Source organism: Pteropus alecto, unplaced genomic scaffold (genome assembly GCF_000325575.1).
Source record: "Pteropus alecto unplaced genomic scaffold, ASM32557v1 scaffold123, whole genome shotgun sequence".
NCBI lineage: Eukaryota > Metazoa > Chordata > Mammalia > Chiroptera > Pteropodidae > Pteropus > Pteropus alecto.
In genome coordinates, this window is record NW_006433950.1 from 8,444,113 (window position 1) to 8,456,452 (window position 12,340).

A 12,340-nucleotide genomic window follows, 5' to 3' on the forward strand; every position below is an offset into this window, starting at 1 on the left:
GAAATATATGATCTGACGTCCGGCAGCCGGGAGCGCGCAGGAGCCCGCGGGGACCCGGCAGAGCACTGGGACCGGTCCCGGGGGCTCTGAGCGGCGCGGCGAACAGGAGCCCCCAGCTTGCCCGCGCCGCTGCCCGCCTGGGCTACGGGAGCGGCGGCCAAGATGTCCGTGCCGGTGAGTACCGACCGCCGGCCGGGACCTCGGGTCCGTGGCCCCCGGCCGGGCCTGCGACCTCGGGCCGCCCGTTGCCGGTCCAATGCCACCGGGACTACGAGGCTGGGGTTCGCCCCCTTGGGCCTTCTCAGGCCGGGGGATGGGGGCAGCTTGGGGGCGTCTCCCCCAAACCGGTCTCTCTGCCTCTGCCTTTCTTTCTGTCCTTTCCCTGGAGAGCCTGGTCTGTGGGGTTCGTGCTGTTCTCCAGAACCCCCCCCCCGCGCGGGAACCCCACTCCAAAACCGCTGGGCCGGTGATCGGGAAGGTGTGCTGTTCTTCAGGTATAGCTGTCCTGTTGTTCTCCAGGGACCTCACTAGGAGGGCCAGGCCTGGCGCCGGGTCTGTACCTCTCCCGAGACACCTGTCCACCATGACCGCCGGACCGGGTGGGATGCTGTGCCAGTCCCCCAGAACGGCTGATGCTCTCACTTTCCGGGGAAGTTTTTAACGCTGAACCCCCAAGGGCACTGGGCCAGGCCCCTTCTCTCTCCATGGGGGCTTCCCTTCTCTGCTGACGCCCCCTCTTCCTGGCCCCTCTGGCAGGCTTGGGCAGTCCCCAGGCCTCTGCTCCACACTTAGGCCTGCACCTGGAGGCATCTGGGTCCCGCCTATTGAAGGTGGCAAGTGATCCTGGCTACCTTCAGTTACCAGGCCTCAGGTGCAGGCCCCAGTCCACTTTACAGATGGACAGACTGAGGTTGGGGCGAACACCCTGAGTCCTTCAAGGAAGGGGTGCTGGCTATAAGCTGGAAAGCTGTGGCCTCCAGCCATTGTTTCTCTGATGAGTTAGGGCTTTTTCCCTCTTACAGGAAGGGGCAGTGGGCCAGAGCACCTGTCCACCTACCCTTGTTTCTGGAACTGCTCCTCACCTGGGGGACCCCATCCTTATAATAGAGAAGACAATTGGGGTTTCCCGGCAGGGCAAGTGGCCTCTTAATTAACCACCAGAGAGCGTGTGGAGAGTATTGGAAGAGAGATGCTGTGTAAGTGCAGAGCATTGTTATTATGGAATTAAAGATCCCAGCCCCTGCCCGCCTCCAGCACTGGTAAGGCAGAGTTACAGATGAAAAAATTAGGGCTTCCAGACAGCGCTGATGTGAACCTCCCTCCCCTCCCCCACCCACCCACAATTTATTCTGGTTCAGAGCATAATTGCCTCATCTTTAGAAAGAAAGAAAGATGACAGAAAATGCCTGCCAAGCCCTTCTCTCCTGCTCTGCTCTCCTGTAAAGCTCTGGCTCTTTTCTGGAGAACTGCCTTGACCCTGTGGGCACTGGCCCGAAGGACAAGGTGGTCTGCTTGAGGTTCTCCAGAGCAGTGGTGAACAAGGAATGTGACTCAGGCTACATCAGAGCTTGCATGGGCCCCAATTTGGGAGATCTGTGCTGGATTCATTTTGCTCATCTACTGTCACAGCAGAGGTCTGGACATAGAGTCTGGGATGGCACCCAGGCCCCTTGCCTTGCAGGACTTTGAGCAGCCTTCCTGGGCTCTGTGCCTCACTGGCCCCCACTGTAACAAGAGAGGGATGACAGGAGGGCCAGGGTCTGGGGGTGACTTGGACAGACAGGCACAGCTGTGGACACGTGCTGTGGACACCTGCAGCTAAGGTCTCTTTGGTCTGTCCACAGCATTGCCACCTCCAAGTCACTTTCCACCCTGTAGCCACAGCCCTCAGGGATTCTGCATCGGGTAGGTGGGGGTCTCACCATCTGTCCCCTATATGACTGGGCTGTCAGATGACTCGCTCTCTCCTGAGACCTTGGGCAGTGTGTGAGCTGGTAGGGCTGGGAAGAGAACTTCGTTTTTGAAACAACTGTGAAATGTTCAGAAAATTGCTTTCATGTGCTGGTGAATTGTAAGGCTCCTCAGAAGCTTCCAGGCCAAGCTGCCTGCTTTGAGCCCTGCTGTTGGAACCCAGAATGGTGACTGCCCACGTGCTCATGGACACATTTGGGTTTTAAGCACACCCGTTCATTTGAGCAGTCTTTTCCTGGATGGGGCTGACGCAGGCACTTTAGCCCACAGAAATTACAAGATGCTTCAGAATGGAATGGGAGGCGATGGGGGGAGAGAAGAGGTTGGGATGGCCAGGTTGAGACAGGAGTGAGTTCCTGAGTGTTAGAGCAGGCGGACCCTCCAGAGATGAGCTGATCTCACTCTGTCATTTGACCCACACAGGGACGGGACCCAGAGTCCCTGCACAGTGCTCCTTCCTTCGCCCTGAGCTGAGGGCAGTGCTCACACAGCAACTGGAGATGCTCTTCCTGGCTGGTCTCTGACATCTGCCTTCCTCTCGGGCATGGCCATCTGGTTCCCTGGGCCTGTCTTGTCCCTCTGGGCAAGCAGGAAGCATTCGAAAGGAAAACAGCTGTGCCACCCACCTCAGACCCCTGGCAGGCATTGGCATGATCCTTGTTTAGGAGCAACAAGGTGCTGGCTGTCGCCTGACACTGTCAGGCGAGAAGCCAGCTCCCAGTTTGTAGAGAAGTTCCGTCTGTCTGTCCCTGCCTCTTGTTTCCTGTCTGTGGCATGGGCTCAGCCATTCCAGACCATCCTCTGCTCCTATATTGAGTGAGGGATGAGTCCTTTCAAGAAGTGAAGGTGCTTAGATGTGTGGAGAGTGTCCTGTGTGCCAGGCTCTGGGCTCAGGGCTTCACAGGCTCCAGAAAGACCTGTGTCTTGCCAGGGCTGCATGGCCACTGAGAGAGCCAGAGTGGGAACAAAGTCTGGCAGGATCCAAAGCCAGAAAGTGAGCGTCATCCTTCGTGGCCTCTGTAATTGTGGGGGTTGTGGCTTACTGAGCTGTCCATAGAGGCCAAGTCTGCTGAGAGACCGACCCTCTGCTTGTGGCTTTCCAAGTATGAGTTTGTGTAACCCCTTCGGCACCCCTGGGAGGTGAGGCAGCTTGCCCAGGGCTGTGCAACAGGGTGGGTCCAACCCCGAGCAACCCCAGCTGCGGATGGAGATCAGTGGACCAGGTGTGGTACCTGATTGAACCTCTGCCAGTGATCCTGGGGCCCCCTCTATGCCTGGCTCTCTGCCAGCCAGTTCTGTGATGAGAGAGCTGGCCAGGGAGCTGGGAGGCACTGGTCTGGGCAGCCAGACCATGGACAGCTGGAGCCTGGCAGCATGGGCTCAGAAGAGGACAGCGGGAAGAAGCAGTGTCCAAGTCCAAAGTCCCCTGTTCAGTCTTCAAAGCATACAGCGCGCTCCTGCCACATCCCCTCTTCCCACTGGCCTTGCCTCTGCCTGGCCCTCTCTATGCAGGAAGTGGTCTCCAGCTGCTGCCTTGCTCACCAGGTCGCTCCTGCTCACGCCCCAGTGCTCAGGCAGAGGGCGTTAGCCCGAGAAGCCCTCCAGGACCCCCGTCTGTGTCTGTGCGTTTGTTGTTGGGGTTATTTGGTCGCTGGAAGGCTCCCTCTCCAGACTACAGGCTTCCTCAGGGCAGAACACAGGCCTGCTTGGCTCCTCTCTCCGCCTCGCCGCCCCGGCTTTCCCTGGCCACCTGCCGAGGATGTGGCCCTGGGAGCACCAAGGAGCCCCCACAGACAGGTGGCTGTGTCCTTGTGCAGAGAGCCTGGCTTTTCGGCTGCTGTCCCAGAGGCCTTGTGGGGGGCCGAATGGGATTTCCAGAGGAGCTGCTGCTGGGTGGGGAAGATGTTTGGTGGCTCAAGGGCCAGGCTCTTGACTGAATGGTGCTGGCTCATATATATGTTGAGTGAGTTTCTCAGCCTCTCTGAGCTTGTTTCCTCATCTGTATTTTGGGGATGTGAACAGCTCTTGGGGCTTTGGAAGAACTTGGCAAGGATTGCAGAAGGCTCTGAGTAAGAGACTAATCAGTCATAGCAACTACCGTCGTGGAGGTTATCATCTTTATCCTGTCGCCTATGGCTGGTGCAGTGGACAACACTCACTCCTGGCTCCTGCACGACCAGCGTAGGGCGGTGTGATCAGCTTCCTACGGCCATGATTCTCTGCAGCCTGCCCAGTCTGCCTCCAGTGTCCCTTCCTATATGGTTGGTATGGTTCCTACCAAGGCCTTAGCAGCGGGATGACCCTGGTCCTTTCCCCGCCCCAGGCTGCCTGCAGGATCCTTGTCTCTTGAGCCTTGGATGGGCAAGTCTTTCTTCTCACCGCACCAACAAAGTGGCCTCCAGTGGGGCCACCAGCTGGCCTGCCACATCCTAGGCCAGGTAGATGCCCTGCCCTAGTGGCTGCAGGATGTGGAAGCCACTGGGGCAGTGCAGGCCTGTCCACAGGTGTCCGCAGCAGCCTGGTCAGCACAGGGCAGGCAGGGCCGTTGGCAGGAAGGAGAGCACCCCCAAGGTGGGTCCAGAAACCTTAAGGGAGGGGCTCAAGCCTCCAGGTGGGGCAGGTGGTCTTCAAGGCTGTGACAGCGACCCCTGCCGACCCCCACGTCCGCAGCCGGTCCTGAGTTTTTGCCCCCTGCGTCCGCTGCGCCTGCCTCCAGTCCCTTCCCTGTCTGTGCGCGTCGTCTTCCCCAGCTGTGGCCTGGCTCCGGCACGGCCGCCTGCTTTGACTGTAACCTCATCAGACCCACCGTTTCTTTGGCTTACTCTTAGTCACTGTTTGCTAGGCCACTGTTTCCCTCTCTTCAAAAACAGGAAAAATCGCTGGGGACAGGTTGGGGACCTTGGGAGAGGTGGCAGTGGATGCCCACTGTGGCAGGAGAGATGGTCGCAAGTTTTGGCTCTAAAGTTAATCCTTTCTCTAAGGGGGATTCAAGGCTGAGGGGGCTTTTCAGTCATTTTAATTTATTATTTAACCTCCCCCCCCACCCTCCAGTTCCAAGGAGGATTTGAAGCAGATTATAGCGAAAGATACGAGTAGTCTAGGATCATCAAAAGATCCAGAACTGTGTAATATGTGTCATACATGGGCACACAGGTTTAACTTTCAGCTCTCTCACGGCTAGGGCAGAAAGGGTGGCATGGTGGGTTAAGGATTGCTGTACCTATTTTTGGCATCCTTAATGCCATGTATTTTTTCCTCTGTGCTTTGTTTTATTTTTACCAATTGAGACTCAAGCTAAATTTTCCATGTAGTGAAATGGACAGATGTCAGGTATACAGTTGGAAGAATTTTGACTAACGTAGACCCCATGTAACCATCAATCAAATCAAGATAATGATAGTCTCTATCATCTCAGAAAGTTTGCAAGTACCCCTTCACAATCAAGCACCCCCACCCTCCGAGTACCCCTTCACAATCAAGCACCCCATCCTCCGAGTACCCCTTCACAATCAAGCACCCCCACCCTCCGTAAGGTGGCCAGCATTCTGATTTTTCTCATCATGGCTTAGACGTCTCTTTTCTTGAACTTCATAGAAGCGGAAGCGTACAGTACGCACTCTTTAGGGTCTGGCTGCTTTTATTCAGCATAATGGCTTTGGGATTTTCATCCATGTGGCGTGTTGCAGCGGCTCTTTTTTCACGGCTGTGCTGAGCAGCGTTCCGTTTATGAACGTGAATTCACGCACCCACCCGTTCTCTTGCCGGGGGTGTCTGTCTGCAGCTGTGTGCTTTGTGTTTGCACGCCCCGGAACACTAGTGGTGTTGTCAGTGTTCTGTAAAGCCTGATAGCCTCAAGGCGTGCCCAGAGAGTGGTCTGTGCTCCCAGATCCTGGATCCCTCAAATTACACGCTTGTTCAGAAGATGGTGTGACCACACGCCTCCTTGTTCAGAGCCCTCCCCAGGTATCTAGGGTCTGAATTCTCTCTTCCTGGGTTACCCATGGAGTAAAGTCACCTTTGTTCCTCCTGGGCCCTTGTCCAGAGGTCATGGTGGGGAGAGGCTTCTAGGAGAGCAGGAGGTAGGCATGGATGGGCACTGTCCTGGGAGCCGACCGAATCCCTCCGCCCTCCCAAGATTCCTGGGCTCCCTCCTCTTTGTCCCTGGCTGCCCACCAAGACACCCCCCTAGGCTGACACTTCCTGGCTGCTCCTGCTTCAGCTCTGGGAGTCCCCAGCCCAGCGAAGACCCCACCGCTCAAAAAGCCGAAAGGGACTGTCCCTTGGGAGTGACTCTCCCTGCATCACTGACACCTCCAGGCTTTGCTCTTCACACCAAGGGAGCTGGCACGCCTGTGCTATTTTTATGAATCTTTACTGTTACTTTTTCTGTAGTGAGCCTTAGCCAGGGATTCAGGCATCCGCTCAAATGCCACCTCCCAAGAGAGGACCCCCTAGGCAGCTCGTGTAAAATAATAGCCTCTTGTTGCCATCATTCTACTTTATTCTCCTTCAGAGCCCTGATCACCACAGATGTTCGCATGTTTATCCGTTTGTGCCTCCCCCACCCCCTCCCCACACACACCTTGGAGTGTCAGCTCCCTGGGACCTGGACATGCTTCCAGGCAGCAGTATCCTAGTAGTGAGTAGGTGCCAAAGGAGCGATGGGCATACCGTGATTGTATAGTGATGGACTCCACAACCAACCACTCCCTGGCCCCGTCACAGCCCGAGGGGAGACCCTGCCCACACCCCCTGCGTCGGCCGGGGGATCCGGAGGCAACAGGGCTCCGCAGAGAGAGTCTACTCGAGTCTTGGTTGAGGTTTTGTTCCTCTTGTGTTTCAGGGGCTGGGAGAAGCTCAGGGCACCTGAGCAGGGGCTGGGCGAGCAGGGAGGGCTCAGGGGAGAGCACGGTGCCTGGTGGAGTGGAGCTGGTGTGTGATGGAGAGGGCGTGGGTGTGCTGATAACACCAGGGTGCTGCTGTGCCTTCGGTCTGGTGGCTTGGCGATGGGCAAGGCTGCTGGCAGCGGTTACACTTAACAAATGCACAAACTGAGGCCGTGAAAGCTGCAGCGATGGGCTGAGGGTCCCACGCCAGCTGGAGCCTTTAATGTTCTCTCCTGGGGCAAGTGGAGTCTTGCTCTGTGGGTTGGAGCAGGCTCAGATGGGACGCCCCACAGTGTGGCCCGAGGAGGGAGGAAAAGCAACTCCTTCCCAGTAGCTGCCTTAGCTCTGTCTCCACTCCTTCCTCTTTTCTCATCCCACTGTCCCCAGAGCCCTCAAGGTCCCCTCCCGTGATGCCACTGGTGCCCTGACCTGCCGATCCCGGCTGAGTGGCCAGGCAGCACTGTTCTGCCCTCTGTACGTCCCTGCGAGTCTCTGCGGGTCTCCGTGAGTGTGGGTACCTGTGCTCCTGCAGAAGGAAGCTGCGGGTGGGCAGCAGATGGCACGTGAACTCACCCCCCTCTGACTGCCCTGATGTGCTGGGCCTGGTTGCCATGGGGAGAGGCAGGAGCAGATGGTGGACTGCTTCTTGACCACGCCCTTGTCCCTGCCTTCCCTGGGCCGTCAGCCCAAGCTGGGTGGCCACCAGCAGCTAAGCTTTCTCTCTGAGGACAGGGACTTGTCCCCCTGCCCCTCCTCCCAACCCCCTCTCCAGCCAGAACCGAGCCTTTCTCTTCCCCTACCCCCATTTCTTCTGCCACCCTAATTCTTGCCCACGCGCTGTTGAGGGGCTGCTGCTGGAGAGGATGCCAGGAGTGGTGTCGCAGTGCCAGCAGGGAGGGCAAGTGCCCCCAGGCCCCAGCCTTCTCATTACACACTTGGGGGCCTGGTTGTTGGTCCAAGCCCCCACCTACCTGCCAGCACCCTGGGAGGTCCCCTGCCTGGAGAATAGAAAAGGGGGCTGCAGAAGAGAAAAAGGGACTCAGGACACCAGGGTCAGCACCCTGGGAAGAGCCCCTGGGAAGAACTCCAGGGCCCAGCCTGCCACCCCACTCCGGCCTTGGGCCTGCTGTGAGCAGAGCCCTTTATAAAGCAAGCATCTCCCTGCAGGTGCCTCTGCTGCTCTTTAATTTTCGAATTAAAAGAGCAATTAAAAGAATCCAGAGAGTATGCTGCTCCTTCCAGCTTTGGGTGGGTTCCTTGAAAGAGCCAGAGTGGAGAGGGAGGACGGTATGGGAAGTTGGTGGCCATTGGGTTTGCTGGGATCCAGGCCTGGACCTGGGAGGCCAGTCTGCCCTCTGGTCCCCACCCTGTCCCCGGCTGTGTCCCTGTACCTGGTGACTCCATCCCCACACCATTGGTCCTGGCCCCAGCCTTGCACCCAAGTCTCTGGGGACTGGCCTGGGAGGACGCTGAAGGAATGACAGGCTGAGGACGAGAGCCCTCCAGCCCCAAGAGGAGGCGACTGGGGAGGGATTTGGCTCCAGGATGTGGGGTCCACCCACCTCCCCATAGTCAGAGTCACCACTGTAATGACAAATGAACTGCCCCGTTGGTCATTCCACCTTCAAAGAGCAGGGGAGGCTAGGAAAGCTCTTTACGGCCGATGGCCCTAAGAATGCCCGCCCTAGGAATGCACGGCTGCTCTGTCTGGGGTCACCTGGGTGCTTTTCCATGGGGACACGCCCGGGTAGCTGGCTTATGGTTATAGCTTTGCCACTTCCTGGCAGTGTGACCTGGGCAAGTCACTGCCCCTCTCTGAGCCTCTGGGCAGTGGTAGTTCTGTCCTGGTCCCCAGGGTGGCAGCGAGGACTGTGTCCAGCCCACGTGTGACAGCGGTTCTCATGCAGCCAGGCTCCCTCTTCTGTAGGCCATCCCCAGGCTTCCCCGAACCCTCTCCCAGGCAGAGCTGGCTCCCGCTCACAGGCTGGTTTGAGCTTGCCCACGTGAGTGGCCAGCCCAGGGGGAAGGCTTCAACACCTTGTGGCCCTCCAGATACATCACTTCTTCCTGTCCCTGGGGCTGGCAGCACTCACCTCCGGCCTCAGGAAATCCTTTCCTGCTGTTGCTCCCAGAGCCGGCCATCCGCTGACCCATCCAGCCACCCTCCTGTGCTACTGGGAGAACCAAGGCTTTCGGAGGGAAAGGGCTGCGTGTAGTCACACTGTGCAAGCCATTTGAGCCTGCTCTTTTCACTTCCCGTTGTCATGAGCATTGTCTTGCATGATTTCAGTCTTCGGAGGTGGCCGTCCTAATACGGCACAGTATCCCACTGAAAGGCTGTCATCACCTCACCAGTCTCCTGTAGTTGGACATTTAGGTGATTACACGCCCTCCCCCGCTGTCCCCACACACATACTCTATTTGTAGTTGTAAATGCAACAGACATTGTTGGGCCAAAAGCAAGAATTGTTCATTGTGCAGTGGGTCTGACCTTAAGAATGAGACCCAAAAAGCCCAGAGTGAGAGCTGGTTCCCAGGCTCTTCTCACTTAGTGTCTGGGATCAGCAGTAGCCTTAGTGGACACTTAAATGGACAGATGAGAACCCATGTCCCTATGCGCTGGGCCCACCATGGTCCCTGTACAGGCAGCTACTCCAGGCCCCAAGGGGAGGGTTTGTGGCATCCTCCTGAAGCCTGTGAGCTCATCCTCAGCTTGGCTGGAGGTACCAGGCTGCTCCTGGGGTGACTGACAGTGGTCCTGCATCGTCACCCAGCAACACCCTCTCGCTCGTCCTCCTCAGAGTGGCCGCTCTCTTTCCTGCCTGCACATTCCCCTGCAGCCCGTGTTGGGGGGTGCTGGGCCCCAGTTCTCAGCTGCCTGCCCTTGGGGGTGTCTGAGGGCTACCGGGTCCTTGGCTTTCTCAGCCCAAGTGTCCCTGGGATTCCGGTCCTTTCCTCAAAGTGCTGCAGGGCAGTCAGGGTAGGCTGTGGTCTGGCAGCCCCACTGTCCCTTCCCTGGACACCAGCTCTGTCCCCTTTGTGACTGGGAGCCTGCGGGATGAAGCAAGGGGCAGTAAACTGGTTCTTAACCTCTTCACCTGGAAAATCGAGCTAATCATGAGGCCAATTTTGCAGAATTGCTGTGGGCATGAAATGAACATGTGATCATAGAGCCTCATAGAGGCTGTCCCGGGGCCTGTGTCACTGTCAGAGCCTGGCAGTCAGCCCAGGAGGGTCTGCTTCACCCATACACCATACATCCCAGCGATAGCCTGCCCAGTGGGTCCTGTTGTCTGCCCCCTCTCTTCAAAGGCATTGGAGGGGGTATTCCTCTCCCCCTTCAACTACCCCGCTTCCAGCATAGCGGGACAGATCCTAGGGCCTTGATTCCAAAGCGGAAATGCCATTCTGGGAGGCACAGGCTGAGGGGGGAGGGAGTTTAAGTGGAAAAGGAGCAAATTTTTGAAATGCCTATGCCTGAGCTGGGTTCCCTTCCCCCGCCTGCTGCTCGCCCACAGCAGCAACCCCACCCCCAGTGCTGCTTTAATCTGGCCCCAGAGACGGAGGGTCTCTTAAACCTGTTCCCCTGTTCCCAGCCAGCCACCTCTTCTCTGCCAAGGTCAGCTAGGACAGAGTTGAGAGCCAGGCCTTTTTGTGTCCTTGCCCATCCCTGCAGAGACCTCTCGCCTGGAGCCCTCTTTACAAGGCACCGTCTGGCTGCGAGGCCTGCACTCCATCCCTGTCCCCACTGGAGTGGTCACCTGGGGAAAACCTAAGGACTCCCACCAGCCCCTAGCACAGACAGATGCTCTTTCATGGCCCAGCTCGTTCGTATCTGCTCCCTTGGAACCTGCCAGCCAGCCTGAGGACAGGGCCAAGTTTTAGGGGGCCCCATAGCTCCATGTGTGACTTTGGAGCACAGCTGTTGGGAACAAGCAGGAGGAGATGCCCTAGGTATTTCTCTGAGAGCTGGCTCTTCTGCGCGGAAGTGGGCTGTTTTGAGGATAACAAGGGGGCCAGTCTTGGGGAGGGCATAGGGTGGCAACTAGTTGTCCCACTCCTTCTTGAGGACTCTAGGTCACACTGGGTCCAAATCCCACTGCTCCTGACCAACCCTCTATGCTGTCCGTCCAGTGGTTCCCTGAGGAACTTTGAGGAAATGCAGATGTCCAGGTTCTCCCCCACAATTTTTTTGGGAGAAGGGGAACTAGGAATCTGTTTTTTTTTTTTTTTTCAAACAAGTTCTCCAGGAGACTATAACAACCAGACTTGGACTGCCCTAGCCCGGCCTTTTCCTTTTATAGGTGGGAGAGGTCCTGCTCAAGATGGCACACCTGGCCTGGGTGTCAGGTGTGTGTGTCAGGTGGAGGGACAGCTGTGAGTCCACCTTGGGCTTATATGTATTTTGTAAGCCAGACCTGAGAGTTCTTTGTAGGGCAAAGCCTGGTCTGCCCCACTGCTTCCCTGGCATTGCGAGGTGCCTGATGGTGTCTACACGCTCAGCAAGTGGCCCAGGATATTGACTGTCCAAGAATCTGGAGATAAGACACCAAACTGACCGGTTCTGGAGCAGGTTCCATCCTAGATCTCCCTGCAGACCACTGTGAAAGCCTGGACTGCACTCAGCGATGGCATACCCTGGTTCTGCCTGTGACAGTTACTGACCTGCAGCCTTGGGAGAGGGAACTCAGGAGAACTACCAGGCTCAGTGGTGGTTCTTTCTTTCCCCTCATTCCCTGCTACCCTTCCCAACATGTTGATGAAACAGACACTAGCGAGCTTTTGGGGTACAGGTGTTAGGCCTGGACAGGGCTGACTGGGGGATAGGGGTGGCGGCAGAGCTCTTAGGGCAGAACTGAGACCACAGGGGTTGGGTGGCGGAAGCTTCAGGGAGGCTGGATTCAACCAACTGGAGAAGTCCACTTGGTGGGAGATGGTGAACCCCTTGTCCTGGGTGGACTGGAGCCTCAGGCACACATCTGGTAGAACAGGAGGAGCCCCGGCTCTGCATACTCTGGGTGAGCTCTTACATGGTAGGCCTGACCTGAGTCGGGCGCCACGGTAGTCGTTATTTTTAGTTTTAGCCAGCTGGGGCACGCCCCTTCCCCTTTATCTCCAGATTCAGATATGAGTCCGATGGCCCGAAGGACACGCGCACGGAATGCCCTGGGGATAGTGGGCAGGGAAGGCGACTTGAAGCTGGAGCCTCTGGGGCTGCAGCGGCGTACCCAGAAAGAAGAGGGCAATCCCGGTAGACTGCGTGGAAGAGGAGGCGTTTGCTTACGCCTTTGAGGAGGGGCGCATTCTCGCCCATGACAGAGGTTGCGGACGTGAGTTTGGAGAAAAAGATATCCTAGGTACGAGGCCTGAAGCCTGCCATTCGGTGGTGCTGGTTGGAGAGGGGGGCAGCCCCACCGGGCGTCGCGTGCCCGCGCACTCCCGCGGCCGCTCGCGTGCCCGTGCTGAGTCCGCGGCTCATTTGC

The 12,340-nt window shown here is 57.4% G+C and overlaps 1 protein-coding gene across 1 annotated transcript in view; it reads left to right on the forward strand.

The window, feature by feature from the left end:
- The first annotated feature begins 19 nt into the window (after window positions 1-19).
- Window positions 20-12,340, forward strand: part of BCAR1 (BCAR1, Cas family scaffold protein) — a 35,494-nt gene continuing 23,173 nt past the window's right edge. The window contains exon 1 of the mRNA XM_006908815.3: window positions 20-174. Coding sequence (XP_006908877.1) covers window positions 163-174 — 12 coding nt within the window. The 5' untranslated portion in view covers window positions 20-162. The remainder of the gene's footprint in view (window positions 175-12,340) is intronic.